The sequence below is a fragment of the Camelus bactrianus genome, chromosome 14, assembly GCF_048773025.1.
Source record: "Camelus bactrianus isolate YW-2024 breed Bactrian camel chromosome 14, ASM4877302v1, whole genome shotgun sequence".
Lineage (NCBI taxonomy): Eukaryota > Metazoa > Chordata > Mammalia > Artiodactyla > Camelidae > Camelus > Camelus bactrianus.
The window spans coordinates 58,929,346-58,948,159 of NC_133552.1; the positions used below are offsets into that span (position 1 = coordinate 58,929,346).

Sequence of the window (18,814 nt, forward strand, 5' to 3'; positions counted from 1 at the left end):
ACTGTTTATAGTTTCTGCTTATCAAACTTATAGGAATGTGTATATATATTTATGCATATATATATATATACACAAACACACACATAGAAAAATCACAGAAAAGACTAAAGTTCCTGTAGTGACTCTGTGCACTTAACTTCTAAATGACAGAAATGAAAAAAGTAAATGTGGTTAACCCAAAATTGAGTGTTAAAAGTATTTTATTTTCCTTCAGTATTCACTATCTTCAAAATAACATAAATGGCAACATATTTTTCAATGAAATAAAATTTATATTTTAAAGTGCTGTAGAGGGAAGGAAAGATACACTACGCCCAGCAACAATCACGATGGAATCCTGAACAGACCTATACAACCTCCTACCCCTTCCATCCTAATCATTTCACAGGAGGTGGATGAGGGACAGAATCTTTCTGAGGATGGTCACTCTGAGAGGTCAAACCACCTTACTAAAGTCTATGGGTCAGAGGGTGAGGGAGGTTGAATTTATTTTTGAGGAGACCATTCCAGTGTGCTCAGAACCCAGATGCCTGTGGATGGCAGACAATGTGGAATGTTCAGTGAATACTTTGACTACTGAACTAGGGTTGGTGGCCTCTGTGAAATAAGGTGCAGAATTATCAGACTACAGATGATCTGCAAAGCCAGAAAAATAACAGTTTAGTTCCAAGGGCTACAGTGGGGTGTGGCCAGAGTTAGCCAATTGGACTTAAATAGCAGAACCATGACGTGAAGAAGTATCAACAGGGATGAGGCACCAGTGGTAGCACAGAGAGCAAGGTCAAAGGTCTGACACAGACAGTTTGCCAGGAGCAGGTGAGGGCCCTGTGCAAAGTGGCCTCCTTTACCACAAGACAAATAAACCACGTCTGGGCAGAAGTCACAAGTCAGGTATGCTGTCATAGATTTTACATCAGAAAAATGTGGTCCTTTACTGTGCTCCCTGTCTGCAATGGCACACTTCCTATGCAGTGGTGGATCGGGGAAGCAACGGTAGCAATCCGGATACTGCGGTCTGGATATGCAGCTCGGCTCCACTTGGACTCATTAGACACTGTGGACTGTGTGCATCTCCACAAACAACCCAGACTGTCAGATGGGCAGGTGCAGCTTATTCTCACAGCATACAGCCCCAAGGAGTGGTGCCTCTGATCTGCCAGGTGCTGTCTCCCAAGTGGCAGACCAGCCAGGCAGGCCCCTGGCAACAGCCCCAGGGTCAGTATAAATGTAGCAAGTGTCATTAAGCGGTCAGGGATTCATCAGAGGTATGAGGACTGCCTTGCATTCTGCCCGTGAATGGAGTGACCACATGTGCTTTTGGGTTTATGCAGCTGCAGCCTGGATGAACAGCAACAGCAGCCCCAGGACACCACCAGCTTTTAACTCAGCCCAATGTATAACCTGACCCAGGCACCAAGGGAAACAACTGTGAAATGGGGGCCCCACTGAGCCAGAAGTTCTACTTCAGGTAGTGGAATGAGGCATCTGGTTTCTCCCAAAAGGGGACTGCTGCCACTTGAACATGTCTCCCCAAGATCACGCGAGGTCGAAGTAACTGCTCTTGAATATAGCATTTCCACTTGACCAGAGAGACGAGCTGGGTCCCTTCCACCGTGCTAGTGCTCACGTCCCAGCTGACCTATGCCAAAATGTAAACACCAGACATTAGAGTCACAAGGCTTCCTGAGTCAGGTGTTCAGTTAAAATTAAGCTTGGTAGCAATTTAACTTTCTTTTTAAAAAGGGGTGTACTTGACAGCTGAGTCAGGCAGGTGGCGCTGTTGAACCTGGAAACTGCCTCTCTGGGTATTCAAGCAGCCATTCAGTCTGTAACTAAAGCTGTGATTTTTCCCTTTTCCTCCCATTCTATGTTGTTTCTACTGGACCACCTGGGAGTAGACAGTTCGTGTGGTGGTCTCCCAAATGAGAGTATCTCCTTTCAGATTTCATGAGCATTCAAAGTACATACACGAACAGTATCAATGCCAGTTATACATACAGATGTGGGAGTCAAAACAATGAAAGTACACTGAATTGATCTGGAGATCATTTAAATTCCCTTCTCCATTATGAGTGCCTTCCAAACCCCATCTTGAGTTTGGGTGCCTTTTCCTGTAAGAATAAAGATCAAAAATTGTGTGTGGAGACTGTTATCACCCAGCCAGGAGCACAGCAGAGTGGCAGGGGATAGAGAGGGGGGCAGTCGGAGAGAAATTCAAGCGCTGAGCCTTTGTCTCCCCAACCCAGGGGGACCCTGTCCTTCCTCTTCCAGAAAGTCATGTGTCTGTCAACACCCCACTCTTGTTTCTAAAACTGTCAAGAACTGTAAAAAGCCTAAGGCTTGGTTTTAGCCTACTTACAAAATAATTAATTCAGCTTTTATCATTTCATGGATTCTGGCAGAAGACATGAGACTCTGGGGTCAACGACAAAGGACTTCACTGCTCATGGCATAGCAAGTAGTGTAAGCATTATACTTGTCCCCCAAGTTCCACAAAGCATGGTGCGACAAAATATGGACGTAAATGGATACTACGCAAACAGTGGGTGTACGCTGAAGCTGAGGAACACTGTACTTGGGGAACCACCACTTTATAACAAGTAGAAAACAAGCCCACTCTTCTTTCCAAAAGGAAACATGATCACTGTGAATACAACCCTGAAAAATGGTTCAGGTAAAGAGTGGTACAGGTCTCGCATTTTTTACTGGTGAGACCAAGAAAGAACATGCAAGGACTCAGAGGGTTTATGGTAGGTTGCTTCTCTCAGCAACGTGATGTTAATATTTTTATAATCTTAATTTAATTTTAGATTTAATTTTTGAATATTTAATTTCAATTTAATATTAGTTTCTATGAGAAATTATAAAGTCAGACATCAGAAGTCAGAAATCAGTAATAATAATAAATTTTAAAAAGTTACCAGAATTGCCTTTAAAATTTTCTTTTCTAGGAAAAGAAAAAAACACACTAGGGCTGACAATTTCACAGTCTATTAATGCTTTAAAGGAACAGGTAATTCCTATGCTATATTAACTCTTACAGAATAACACAGTTGCCTAATTCACTATATGAAGGTAGAATGACATTAAAAATGGCATAAATAGTTTAAATAAAGGCTAGTCTCATTAAAATAGAAACATGAGTCTTAATAAAAACATAAGAAATCTAATTCAAAAAATTAAGATAATCCTAAACCATTAACAGTTTTCTCTAGAAATGCAAATAAGGTATAATAGTTTAAAATATATTACCATAATATACAGTATGTTCAAAGACAAAAACTTTGAATTCACCTCAATAAATGAAAAACAATTGATAAAATGAAACAATTATTTCCTATTTTAAAAACACAGAAAATTATAAAACTTTAAATTTTTAAAAGGAATGAAAGACATACTATGAAATGCATTGAGAGAGGCAATATAATAAATATTTAACTTCTTTTAAAATTAACTAGTAAGTTTAACACAATTCTAATTAAAACCCTACCAAGGCTTTTTAGGGAGGCAATCTGGCAGGAGAAAAAGGACTCTACTGTTAGTTTGAAAGCATCAACAAGAGCAAAGAGCTAAGATATTCTGGAGGAAAAAAAGCAGCAATGAAGAGGAAACTGTCCTGTGAGACACTGGAATAAATTATAAACTAATAAATACTAACAGCATGATACTGCTACAAAAAACGTAACAGTATACAACAAATCATTATGAAAAGGACCATAATATAAATATAATGAATATGATAATTGACTAGCCACCTGAGGGGAAAAGATCTGGTTGAATTCTTGCCTTCTGATGAAAATTCATAAATAGATCAAAAGGTTAAGGTAAAATAAAAAATTTAAGAAAGCTACTGGAAAACATTAGTAAAATCTCTCACTCTGGTTAGGGAAAAACTGTGTCAGTATAAAAACACACACATGTCAAGGAAAAATTTGGCTACATAAAAATAAAAGCCTTATGTATATTAAAATATGAAATATAAGAAGATATTAGAAAAGGTTTCCAACAAATAAGAGAAGTACTAACATAAAATTACTCAATATATATTACTGTTTAAGATATAAAGGGAAACTTAAACACTTTTTAAAGTATAAACAATCAGGCAGTAAAGCATACACTAGTAGGTGTCACTCTGTAAAAACCACTACTGCATTTTCTTGCTACTTCTCATACTCATTTATATTAAATACTTGGAAGAAGGAAAAAGTTTTGAACAATGCATTATAAAAAAGCAACTCTATATTACTTTTATTATTAATTTTTTATTCCCAAGGTACACATTCAGTTTATAAAGAGATATAGTTCAGATAAATCTAGTTTTGTGTGCTTATAGGCAAACCTCATTCTATTGTGTTTTGCTTTATTGTACTTTGTAGAGATTACGTTCTTAACAAATTGAAGGTTTCTGGCAAGCCTGTGTTGAGCAGGTCTATTGGCACCATTTTTCCAACAGCATTTGCTTACTCCCTGTTTCTGTGTCATATTTTTGAAATTCTCTCAATAGTTCAACCCTCCACCAGCAAAAAGATTAAGACTTGATGAAGGCTCAGAGGATAGTTAGCACTTTATAGCAAAAAAGTATTTTTTAATTAATGTATGTACTTTTTAAAAGATATAATGCTACTGCATACTCAACAGACTACAGTATAGTGTAGACATAACTTTTAGATGCATTAGAAAACCAAAAACTTCATGTGACTAGCTTTATTTTAGTATTCATATTATTGCAGTGGTCTGGAACTGAACCCACAATATCTTTGAGGAATGCCTGTATTTGAAAAAACAATTTATGTTTACATAAAATATACATCTCATATTTTATGGTATTTTGGGATTCTAAGATCAAAAGCTTATTGAGGCAAAAATATTGAAAGTACTTAATATATTTTAGAAAAGGACTTAAGACTCATATTCAGAGCACATTCTTTAATATACAATGTCTTCAAGCATTAAAATGTTTTATTGTAAGAAATTTCTATTTCAACTCTCATCTCTTTATAAACCACTTCTTTAGTGAAAGTGTAGTGTAGGCTATCATTAATTTACCTTGAAGTTGCCTTCTTCAGCAGCTTTTTAATGTTATTAACTTTACAGGTGCGTTTCTTATGGATAACCACAAATGCATCACAACCATCTGGTGGGGGCTCATCAGCTGCAATCTAAGATTTCAAAGACTGTATTTAGCTACAGTAGTTGATAATTACAATATCATTTAAAAAACTCACACATTATTTTGATTAAAACAACTTAGCAACTATTAAATTATTGCTCTAATTAAAGTAAAAGTATCTATATGCAGGCAGAATCAAACATTTTAACAAAATCCTTTACAGTAGAAAATACATGCTTTGAACTTGTTTTTAAAGTTCCATTTAAATTAAAATGTTCGTTATAGTTCATTTCCATTTCCATAGTGATTTGTCCTCATAATTTCCTTATCCCTAATATCTATAAAATTACATAACATTCAGTTATATTATAATCAATGGTAACAATGAAAACATAATCAATGATAGGCTATGGAACCAGGTATTACAAGTTTATAGATCGTTTTGAACTAAGGGTATTCACATTAAGACAGATTTATGTACACAGCTAGCATGCTTCTTTGTCAAATACTGTTTTGGCATTTTTACATACCTGTTGAAACATCTGAATAGTTGGAGAGTATGCCCTTATAGAGAAAGCAAACTTTAAGAGATTTATATGTAAATTGTCTAAAAATTGTCCAGCTTTCTTCAGGATTAAGTTGTAGTAAGAATAGTCTGACTCTATAAAAATAAATCAAAAGAAAAGGATGTTAGTATTTCATATTCAATACATTGGCACATCTCTCACTGTATAGCTAACTTAGTTAATGTCATATAATCATATTTCAAGTTTGGTTATGGAGAGTGTTGGAGCAAAAGTGAAAATTAAGATCTCTGTTTTATTATTTACTTCATTTGGATCTTCCAGTAAAGTCCAAACAACCATTACAAGTCTATATGAAAATAATCTCCTTAAAATCTATTCGAAAGACTCCACCGTATCAGACCAATTCACTCTAAGGTTGTGAAATTATAATACCTGGATAAGATACAGCCCCTACTTACAATTAAAGAGGAGACTAAGAATAGCACAGCCCTCTATACTATCTCCAGATCAATTCTCAAAACTGTTAACAAAAATTATTTGTCTAATTATTTGCTTAATGCTGCCCTTCCCATTAGGCTTTAAATTGTGAAGGCAGGAATCTTTTCTTGCCTTTCAATTGTAACTTTCTACTCTTGGCACACGAAATAGGTATTTTAACATATTTCTGGAATTAACATCTAAGAAGTGAGTAGATCTCTTTACTCTGGGCAATAATACTTTCCTAATCCAGTAATTTTAAATAGTCATCATATGTGAGTAGGTCTGCTCATTCACTTCTACTTCTTTAACCAACTATAGGTGATTTCTCAGGAAGTTATGGTGAGGTTCCCGCAAGAATCAAAAAAAAAAAAAATGCAAGACACAGCTTCAATAGCAAAAGTAACACAAAAGAGATAAAAGATACAATAGTTATTGGGCCAACAAGAATATAGCTGAAATTAATGTAGTAACATGTCAAAAATAAGACTACGTCAGTCAAAATGGGATTTGGTCATCAATGAAAACAGAGAAGGGAGTCAACAGAAACAAATGTGAGTGGTGCCTGACCAAAGACATCAAACTCCGTAAGGTTGTCTCTAATATAGTAAAGGAAGTAGGATTCAGGGGTTTACAGAAAGTAAACATATGTCTTAGGCTTAACCTGCAAGATAATTAATCATGGATGTGCTGGACTATTTTAGCTAACGTTTAAAAATAACTAAATCCATGCTCACCAACTAACCTGTTGATAATTATTTTGCCCTTTCAACATCTTTCATCTTCAGCTTCACCTTTCACTCAATTTTTGCCTGTTGACATTTAATATACACGAATCACTTTCATCTTTAAAAAAAAAAAGCGGCAGCAGTCTCCACAGATACTGACTGATTCATCTTATTCGCTTCATAGTTAGTCTTGAAAGACTTATTAATTCTCTCTACTTCCTCAACCTGCTGTACTTTTTATTACTATACCTGTGAAATTGCTCTTAAAGTCACCACTAATTTTTCTGTTGTTAAAAACTTAGTATTTATATTACTTGATCTGTCTTTAGTATTTGATAACATGTATCACTTACTACTTACACTTCCCCTGGCTTTCGAGACATCACACTTTCTAGGTTTTCTACCTCTACTGATACTCCTTAGTCTCCGTCACATGCTCTTCTCTGGTAATCTCTTAAACACTGGTGTTTTTTAGGATTCTACCTTTGGGACCGTATTTCTACTCATTCTGTATCTTCTCCCTATAACTTCAACTACCTCCTTGATGTTGATAACTCCCAAATCCTACCCTAGGGTTATCTTCAAGCAATTATCTTCCTACTCTAGACCCAGTTCTCAGTGATAAGTAACTGTGTTAGAATACGTATATATATATAGATAGATACTCTCATACATATTAACAAAGTAAGAATAACTAACCCCATTTTCTAAATGGTGAAATGAAAGTACACAGGTTACCCGGCTTGTTAAGGGTAAGTATTAAAAATCTCTTTTAAAAGTTCAGGAGTAAAAATATTCTGGCAAAAAATTTCAATATTACTACATGTAAGATGAATACTAATTCAAAGAAATTTAGGTAAAAAAAACCTCATTATTCCATAATTTCTATTTCTTCTTGACTATAATGGAATATGCAAACACTGCTAATTACATATTTTCTTACAATGAAAGTATTAAAGCCTTATATTTTTGAAAATGGATGCTTGGAATAGTTTCCATTAAAACATCTTCTCAAATTTAATATTCAGATTTACTAACCCAATTAAGCATTTACACTTAAACTTTACCATTAAAAAAAATAAACATCTAGTGTAGGCATATGAACACAGACCTTAAAAGTTGAAATATGCACATCACCTACCTGTTTGCTTATAAACTGCTAATTCTTGTACAGTTTCCAAAAACTGCCAAAATTTTTCATTACTTTCTTCTGCCATAAATTCACTGTTAAAAAAAATAAAAGTAATCAGTTGACAGATGGAAATGAAAAATGGCTTGATACTATAAACTATATTTTAGAACCAAATTACAACTTAGGGTAAAAATACAAAGTCAAAGTTAGCGATTTCCATTTACTGTAATACGAAAAGAGAACAAATCGATGATTCTTACCTGAAGTTTCATTCTTAACTACAATCGTATAATCATGACTGGAAAAGACTGCATGGGAAATTACTTTTGGCCTTTCCTCTTTATTAGTTACCACTGAAAAAATGGATAATTTATTTTTTTCCACGTGAAATACCACTGAGAAGTGTAACTTAATGGCAATAAGAGTGTTATATAAAGGTAAAACCTTTAGAAAAGTAGAGAGCAACACATCAGCTAACTGACTTGACCACACAACTACTGACATGTCCATACATTACACAACCATACGTAAGACTTCTTCCATATGCCAGAATTTATGCATCCAAATATGATCCTTCAAAGTGATCACCTTAAGAAAGTATCCACTTAACACTTACTCTCTCAATACAGTACTGCTCTAAATACTTTTGGAACTCTTTTTGAATTACTTTCAGGGGCAATTTGCCAGTAACTCATCATTACTCTTAGAGAAGACAGTACCTCTGAGAGACCATCTAAATCAGAATCTCACCTTCCAAAAGATATTACTCTGGTCAAAGTTTAAAAAAGGAAAAAAACCCTAAATTCTGGCATTTCCAATTTGTTCATTTGTCTTATACAAGATTGAGCTCCAAATAACGTTTTCCCCCTGAAATCCTAAAACAGAGGAAAAAATTATTTCTATAGAGGATGTTTTTACATATACTAAAGAACATGACAGCTATTTTAAGTGTTATTCCAAAAAATATTTTCAGCAAGAATACCACCAGTGGAATAAATACAGTTTAGATATGTAAGTTACATTATATGTGTTGCAAAAATTTAGCCTCATCAGCCTATAATCATCCCTAGCAAACAGTACTAAATTATAAATGTTTTTATGTAGGGGACATAACTTACTCATCTTTGTTCCCCATATAGTGCCCATCGTAGGGCCATGCCCAAAACAGGCACTCAAATTTTTAGGCTGACTATAAGATATACTTTTAAAATATACTCATACATAGATTGATAGGGACAGTAAGAGAAATTCCCAAGAATAATGCTTTAAATTAAAAATAAATTGAGCCTAGCCTCCCAAAAAGAAAGCTCTTATTTAATTTTCTATCTCCCAAGCTCCTTTCTATCTACTTAATGCTCTTCAATTCTTCCTCTTCCACTTACTCCCCTCAACCTCTTCGATTTTCTAAAATTCTGATTTAAGAAAAACATTAAAAACCTGAAGATGAGCAGAATAATGAAGTCTAGAAAACCAAATAAAGAAACTACAGATTTGTAGTCTGCTACACTGTCACAAAGAAAGAGATTTGGTTCAGAAGGATAAATCAGGACCAGTAGATAAAAGATTTTAGTTTATATAATAAAGGACCTACTAACAATTTATATTTATTCACAATAGGACAAGCAGGTGCATGAGAGAACACTGAGCATCCTATCTGGATTAACCAAGCAAAGACCAGTTTTCACAGGTCAGTTATATTGTACAGGTAACTCTGATGGTGCTTTGAAGTATACACTACTTTATATAAGGTTGCTACCATCAAATCAGCATTACTGAGTACTTACTTCTGTGCGCTGTCCCTTGGCAAAATAAATATGAATAAGAAATACTCTGGTCTCCTGAACATCATATTTAAGCAACAGAGATTAGCATACATAATAACATGAAATAAGAATTATTAGGGAAGAACTGACCAACTGGTGTGAGAACATAATAGAAAAACATTAGTTTTATCAGAGGAAATGATCAGGCAAAGAGAGTAATATGGTATGTCCACAAATAAGGTATCAATGAGGAAAGAATTCTAGTAGAGTGACATATTACTTTCCAAGGGCTATCATAATAAATTACCACAAACTTAGTGGCTTATAACAAGAGAAATTTATTCTCTCACAGTTCTAGAGTTCAAAAGTCTGGATTCCAGGTGTTGTCAGGGTTAACACAACAGGATCCAGAGGTTAGGACATGGATTTATCTTTTGGGATGAGCACCATTTAAGCCACTACAGTCCACCTTCTGGTTCCCCCAAATCCACATTTGTACCACATACATTCACCCTATCACAGCATCCTCCAATGTAATCTCAACCCAATTTAACATCAACTCTTAAGTCCAAAAGCTCATGTAAATATCATCAGAAGTCTCAAATCGCATCATGTGAATCATCTAAACCAGGTATGAGTGAGGCCCTATATGATCCATACAGAGGCAAAATTCTTCTCCATACGTGGACCTGTAAAACTAAAAAACAAATTATATGCTTCCAAAATGCAGTGGTGAGATAGGTATTCCAAATTCCAAATACAGTCTTACATTACAATTCCAAAAGGGAGGAAGTAGAATGAAAACGAGCCATCAGTCCCCCTCAAGCTCAAACTTCAGCAGAAGATTCTATCAGTTTTCAAGCTCTGGGCATAACTCCGTGTCTTACTGCTCCATCCTCTGTGCTGGCTGCCATGGCTTTGTCCTTAGTGTCATTCTTCCTTTTTCTTGAAGAGTAGCACATTTGCAGGCAAGTAGTTCTATCAGCCAACTTCCTGCCTATAGAATTTTGGAAGGCTTCCCTCATTTTATTGTGTCTCTATCCCTTTTGAACCAAATTGGCAGTATTTCTATTGGTGCAACAATCAAAATCCTTGTGGTTCTCCTGTGTATCTCACCAGGGTCATGCCATTACACAAGGATCCTCCACAGATCCTTCTCCTGAATAAGCCCCTCTTTACTCCTGGCTTCTGCTGAGATAACTGAATGGATCCACGAGTAATACACCTTACCTATACAACAAAAGGTATCCAGCCACACACTTGGCCTGCTTTACAGAGCATGCATTCTCAACACTGAGTTTCCCAATTTTAGCACCCTTTGCAATCTGGATAGGCTGAGACTCTCCCAAATTACCAAAGACTGCTTCCTTTTTCCTTACCAGTTTCTTCTTCAATTTCTGTTTCCTCTTGCATTTTACTACAAGCAACAAGGAGACAACAGGCGATTTACTGCTAATGCTTTGCTTGGAAATCCTCTTAACTAACCAGGTACATTACTTACATGTTGTTTTTCACACAATTATAGAATTCAATTCAGCCAGCTTCCTGCCACTATATAACAAGGGTCATCTCCATTTCCAATAACATGTCCCTCATTTCCTTCTAAGCCCTTGCCAGAAGTGCCTTTAATGTTCATATTTCTACCAACATTTCACTCATGATAATATAAGTATTCTCCAAGCTGATAGAAGCTTTTCCTATCATGATCCTCGCTTTCTTCTAAGTCCTTACAAGAATCATCTTCAATGTCCATGTTTCTGCCAACAGTCTCCTCAAGGTAATCTAGGCATTTTCTACCGTATTTCTCAAAACTCTTCCAGCTTCTACTAGATTCAATAGGTATTTCTACATCTTTAGGTATTTGTTACAGCAGCATCCAACTTGAACGTACAAAATCAAATTAGTTTCCCATGACTACTATAATAAATTACCCAAAATTTGGTGACTTAAAACAACAGAAACTTATTTTTTGTTGTTTCACAGTTCTGGAGAAGTCCAAAATCAAGACATTGGTAGGACTATACTCCCTCCAAAAGCTGCAGAAGAGAAAATTTCCTTGCCTCTTCCAGCTTCTGGAGGCTTCAGGTGTTCCTTGGCTTGTGACTACATCAATCCAATCTCTGTCTCTATTCATGTCCTTCTCCTTGTTTGTGTCATCTCATCTTCTGTACCTTATAAGGATAGTGACTTTAGCACCTATCCAGATCTATAATAATCTTGTCTCAAAACTCTTAACTACATTGGCAAAGATTTTTTTTTCCAAATAAGGTAACATTCACAGGTTCCATGGGTTAGGATGTGGACATATCTTCATGGGAGCTGCCATTCAACCCACTGCAAGTGATGCAACTGGTACAACAGAGTGGGTCTAGATTGTGAAGCACCTTAAGGAGCATCCCACAGGAGTTCCAGCTCTAAGACTGTTGAGGTAAGTAGAAACTACCAGTCCAAGACTGGAAGAAATTAGACAAATTTGGAACTTAGTATGGGATAAGATCCATGCAAGCTCTGGGAGAAACTGGAGAAAAGATAAGAGGAAGGGGGCATATTTTAAACTAGAATACTTTATTCAATGAAAATCTGATACCACACAAATATAAGGCATCATACAAGACTACTATGAACAATGATATAGCAACAAGTTGGACAACCCAGAAGAAATGGATAAACTCCTAAAAACATACAACCTATCAAGATTGACCTATGAAATGGAAAAATCCAAACAGACTGATTACTAGTAAGGATATTGAATCAGTAATCAAAAGCTTCCCAACTAACAAAAGTCCAGGACCAGACAGCTTCATTGGTGAATTCTACCAAGCATTTAAAGAAGTATTAACACCAATCCCCAAACTCTTTCCAAAAAAAAATAAAGGAAGGGATGCTCCCAAACTCATTTTCAAGGCCAGCATTATACTGATACCAAAACCAGAAAAGAACAAGAAAAGGAAATACAGGTCAATATTTCTGATGAACATTATTGCAGAAATCTTCAATAAAATATTAGCAAACTTAATACAACAATACATTAAAAGGATCATATACCATAATCAGTTTATTCCATGGATACAAGGACGGTTCAATATTCACAAATCACTAAATGTTAAACACTGCATTAACAACTAAAGGATTAAAAATCTTATGATCGTATCAATAGATGTAAAAAAAAAAAGCATCTGAAAAATTCAACATACATTAAGATTCAAAACTCAACAGAGTATAGAGGGACTGTAACTCTACATAATAAATCCCATATACAACAAGCTCACAGCTAAAATGATACCCAATGGAGAAAAGCTAAAAAGCTTTTCAGGAACAAGATCAGGAACAAAGATGTCCACTCTCCACTTGTATTGAACATAGTACTTGAAGTCCCAGCCAAAGCAATTAGGCAAGAAAAAGAAATAAAAGGCATCCAAATCAGAAAGAAAGAAATAAAACTGTCACAATTTGCAGATAACATGACATTATATATAGAAAATCCTAAAGACTCCACTAAAAGACTGTTAGAACTAGTACATGAATTCAGTAAAGATGCAGGATATAAAATCAATACACAAAAACCTGCTGGTTTTCTATACACTAATAAGTTATCAGAAAGAGAAATTTAAAAAACAATTCTCCTTACAACTGCTTCAAAACAAAAACAAAAACAAAAACAAAAACAAAAACAAAAACAACAACCTAGGAATACATTTAACCATGGCAGTGAATGACCTATATCCTGAAAACTGCAGGACACTCGTCAAAGAAATTGAAGATGACACAAATAAATGGAAAGATGTTCTGTGTTCATGGACTGGAAGAATATTGTTAAAATGTCCGCACAATGTAAAGCAATCTACAGATTCAACACAATCCCTATCAAAACTTCAATGTCATTTTTCACAGATATAGAACAAACAATCCTGAAATTTGTATGGAACCACAAAAGACTCCCAAAATTCAAAGAAATCTTTAGAAAGAATAAAGCTAGAAGCATCATGTGCCTCAATTTCAAACCATATTAGAAAGCTATATAATGAAAACAGTATGTATTGGCACACATAAATCAATAAGAAAGAATAGAGAGCCCACAATCTAATCCACCTATATATGGTCAGGTAATTTATGACAAAGGAGCCAAGAATATACAACAGGGAAAGGATAGTCTCTTCAATAAATGGTGTTGGGAAAACCAGATGATCACATGCCAGAGAATCAAACTGGACCACTATCTTACATGACACACAAAAACTGTCTCAAATTAGATTAAACACTTGAACATAAGACCTGAAACCATAAAACCTCTAGAAGAAAACATAGGCAGTATGTTCCCTGAAATTGGTCTTGGTGATTATTTTTTTGTGTTTGACACAAAAACAAAGGCAACAGATGCAAAAATAAACAACTACAGAATAGGAGAAAATATATGTAAATCATCTATCTGATAAGGGGTTAATACCCAAAATATATAAAGAACTCAACAGCAAAAAATCCCAAACAATCCGATTAAAAACTGGATAGAGAATCTGAACAGATATTTTTCTAAAGACGACATACAAGTGGCCAATAGGTACATGAAAAGGTGCTCAACATCACTAATCACTAGGAAAATGCCAATCAAAACTACAGTGAGATACCACTTCACACCTGTTACAACAGCTACCATCAAAGACAAGTGGTAACAAGTGCTGGCCTGGATGTGAAAAAAAAGGGACCCTTGTAAACTGTTGGTGGGAATGTAAACTGGTGCAGCCACTGTGGAAAACAGTATGGAGGTTCCTCAAAAATGTTTAAAAAGAACTACCATATGATCCAGTAATTCCACTTCTGGGTACTTATCCGAAAGAAATAAAACCACTATAACTGGAAAAAATGTATGCACCCCTATGTTCAGTGCAGCATTATTTACAATGGACAAGGTACAGAAATGACCTCAGTATCCACTGAATGATGAATGGATAAAGCCACCATCACCCTGATACCAAAACCAGGCAAAGACACTACAAAAAAAGAGAATTATAGGCCAATATCACTGATGAACATAGACGCCAAAATCCTCACCAAAATTTTAGCAAATAGAGTCCAACAACACATAAAAAAGATTATACATCATGACCAAGTGGGGTTCATCCCAGGGACACAAGGCTGGTTCAACATACGCAAATCAATCAGTGTAATACATCGCATCAACAAGAGAAAGGACAAAAACCACATGATCATCTCAATCGATGCAGAAAAAGCATTTGATAAAATTCAACACCCATTTATGATAAAAATTCTCGCCAAAGTGGGTATAGAGGGAACATATCTCAACATAATAAAAGCTATATATGACAAACCTACAGCCAGCATAGTACTCAATGGTGAAAAACTCAAACGCTTCCCACTAAAATCTGGGACAAGACAAGGATGCCCACTATCACCACTCCTATTCAACATAGTCCTGGAAGTCCTAGCCACAGCAGTCAGGCAAGAGAAAGAAATATAAGGGATCCAAATTGGAGAAGAGGTAAAAGTGTCATTATATGCTGATGACATGTTACTATATATAGAAAACCCTAAAAGGTCCACACAAAAGCTACTAGAGCTGATTGAAGAATTCAGCAAGGTAGCAGGTTACAAAATTAACATTCAAAAATCAGTTGCATTTCTTTACACTAACGATAAATCAACAGAAAAAGAAAGTAAAGAAACAATCCCCTTTAAAATAGCACCCAAAGTAATAAAATATCTGGGAATAAATCTAACCAAGGAGGTGAAAGAATTATACACAGAAAACTATAAACCATTGATGAAGGAAATTAAAGAAGACTTTAAAAAATGGAAAGATATTCCATGCTCTTGGATTGGAAGAATCAATATTGTTAAAATGGTCACACTGCCCAAGGCAATCTACAGATTTAATGCAATCCCTATCCAATTACCCAGGACATATTTCACAGAACTAGAACAAATCATAATAAAATTTATATGGAACCATCAAAGACCTAGAATTGCCAAAGCATTACTGAAGAGAAAGAGAGAGGCTGGAGGAATAACTCTCCCAGACTTCAGATAATACTATAGAGCTGCAGTCATCAAGACAGCATGGTATTGGTACCAAAATAGACATATAGACCAATGGAACAGAATAGAGAGCCCAGAAATGAACCCACAAACTTTTGGTCAACTCATCTTTGACAAAGGAGGCAAGCATATACAATGGAATAAAGACAGTCTCTTCAGCAAATGGTGTTGGGAAAACTGGACAGCAGCATGTAAAACAATGAAGCTAGAACACTCCCTTACACCATATACAAAAATCAACTAAAAATGGATCAAAGACTTAAACGTAAGACAAGATACAATAAACCTCCTAGAGGAAAACATAGGCAAAACATTATCTGACATACATTTCAAAAATTTTCTCCTAGAAGAAATAAAAGCAAGAATAAACAAATGGGACCTGATGAAACTTACAAGCTTCTGCACAGCAAAGGAAACCAGAAGTAAAACAAGAAGAAAACCTACGGAATGGGAGAAAATTTTTGCAAATGAAACCGACAAAGGCTTGATCTCCAGAATATATAAGCAGCTCATACGACTCAATAAGAAAAAAATAAACAACCCAATCCAAAAATGGGCAGAAGACCTAAACAAGCAAGTCTCCAAGGAAGACATACAAATGATCAAAAAGTACATGAAAAAATGCTCAATATCACTAATTATCAGAGAAATGCAAATCAAAACTACAATGAGGTATCACCTCACACCAGTGAGAATGGCCGTCATTCAAAAATCCACAAATGACAAATGCTGGAGAGGCTGTGGAGAAAGGGGAACCCTCCTACACTGCTGGTGGGAATGCAGTTTGGTGCAGCCACTATGGAAAACAGTGTGGAGATTCCTCAAAAGACTAGGAATAGACTTACCATATGACCCAGGAATCCCACTCCTGGGCTTGTATCCAGAAGGAACCCTACTTCAGGATGACACCTGCACCCCAATGTTCATAGCAGCACTATATACAATAGCCAAAACATGGAAAGAGCCTAAATGTCCATCAACAGGTGACTGGATAAAGAAGAAGTGGTATATTTATACAATGGAATACTACTCAGCCATAAAAACCAACAACATAATGCCATTTGCAGCAACATGGATGCTCCTGGAGAATGTCATCCTAAGTGAAGTAGGCCAGAAAGAGAAAGAAAAATACCATATGAGATCGCTCATATGTGGAATCTAAAAAACAAAAACAAAGACAAACAAACAAACAAAAACAAAGTGTAAATACAGGACAGAAATAGACTCACAGACAGAGAATACAGACTTGTGGTTACCAGGGGGGTGGAGGGTGGGAAGGGATAGACTGGGATTTCAAAATTGTAGAAGAGATAAACAAGATTACACTGTATAGCACAGGGAAATATACACAAAATGTTATGATAACTCAGAGAGAAAAAAATGTGACAATGAGTGTGTATATGTCCATGAATGACTGAAAAATTGTGCTGAACACTGGAATTTGACACATTGTAAAATGATTATAAATCAATAAAAAATGTTAAAAAAAAAAGAGTAAATGAGAAACCTGGCATACAGTATGTACTCACTAAATTGTAAAAGAAAAAAAAAAGAAAAGAAAATGTGGTCTGCATGCATGCACACACACAGATGCATAGACACAGGAATACTATTTAGCCATGAAAAGGAAATGCTATTTGTAACAATATTGATGGACCTTGAGAGCATTATGCTCAGTGAAATAAGCCAGAGAGAGAGACAAGTACCTTAAGAAATCTTAAACACAACAATAAAGAAATGAGCTCATATACAGAGAACAGACTGGGTGCCAGAGGCAAAAGGCAGGTCAAAAGGTACAAACATCTTGCTACAAAACAGGTAAGTCATGGGGATGTAATGTACAGCATGGCCCATAGTTAATACTGTATTACATATTGGAAAGCTGTTAAGAGAGCAGATCTTAAAAGTTCTCATCACAAGAAACAACACTTGTGTAAGTATGTACGGTGACAGATGTTAACTAGACTTATTGTGTGATAATTTCACAACATATAAATATATTAAATTGTACACCTGAAACTGTTACATCAATTCTATCTCAGTTAAAAAATAAATCTGTCTTAGTATCTAATATCTGCAATGGCATTTGGGTAACAAAGTCTCTTTCCGGAACCATAGCAGTTGCTTTGGTGAACTACAAAAGCAAATGGCATTAAATTTACAAGCTAGCTAAAGGAAAGAACTTTCAAATATTGTTTAACTATTGGAATACTAAGAGCAAAATTCAATACCTCCAAGTTCTGTTTCTTCTCAGTAGAAGATACCTTATGCACTCACTCCAGAGGAGGATATTCAGAAAGAAGTAGTAACTTTTTGTAAGCTGTCTTCTCCAAAGAAGCCCAGGAGCTGACCGAATAATGTTATCACTAAGAAAGTACGTGCTTCAAGTACCGGTTTCTAAGAAGACCTGCCTACATCAACTGAAACGCTTGCGTTAAACCCCACAGTCTACCTCCCATTCTTTTTCTCTTCCGCAAATGCTGATAAAATCCAAACGAATTAAAGTTTTAAAAACCATGGGTGAGGCAAAGTACGAACGGCGAGGCAAGGAGTTGCAAGTGAGGCGCACCAGGGAGCAAGGGAGGAGGTGATGCTCTGAGGACCAACCAAGCACGACGGATGCAAGGAACGGCCGGCCGGGTCGGCTAGGCGGCGGCGTCCGAGGAGCGGCGGGGGTCCCAGGGCGCCCACAACCACGCCGGACCCTCCCTCCCCGCGGGCTCGGCAGAGGGTCCGGCCCGCACCCACCTGGCCTCCAGCAGCAGCGGCGTGTCGGGCCACTTCGCGGCCAAGTGGGCCGTCACCGCCTTGGACGCGGAGGTCGTTCGGGCGCCGAGGAGCGAGAGCCACAGCGCGGTGGAGCCCAGGAGCAGCCGCACCACGTCGGCGGCCTTTGCCATGGCGCGGAGAGAGCAGTCCGAGCCGCTCGGACCCCGCGCCCGCAGCCCGCAGCCGCTACGCTACCACCGACTCCTCCCGCCGCGTGGCCGCCCACTTCCGGTGGGGGGAGCTCGAGTCCGTTACTC

The 18,814-nt window shown here is 36.6% G+C and overlaps 1 protein-coding gene across 1 annotated transcript in view; it reads right to left on the reverse strand.

Moving 5' to 3' along the window:
- The window catches only part of UGGT2 (UDP-glucose glycoprotein glucosyltransferase 2), a 137,841-nt gene extending 119,045 nt beyond the window's left edge, over positions 1 to 18,796 (reverse strand). The window contains exons 1-4 of the mRNA XM_074378431.1: positions 18,537 to 18,796; positions 7,984 to 8,066; positions 5,641 to 5,771; positions 5,047 to 5,159 (exon numbers count right to left, since the gene is read on the reverse strand). Coding sequence (XP_074234532.1) covers positions 5,047 to 5,159; positions 5,641 to 5,771; positions 7,984 to 8,066; positions 18,537 to 18,688 — 479 coding nt within the window. The 5' untranslated portion in view covers positions 18,689 to 18,796. The remainder of the gene's footprint in view (positions 1 to 5,046; positions 5,160 to 5,640; positions 5,772 to 7,983; positions 8,067 to 18,536) is intronic.
- Positions 18,797 to 18,814: the final 18 nt, after the last annotated feature.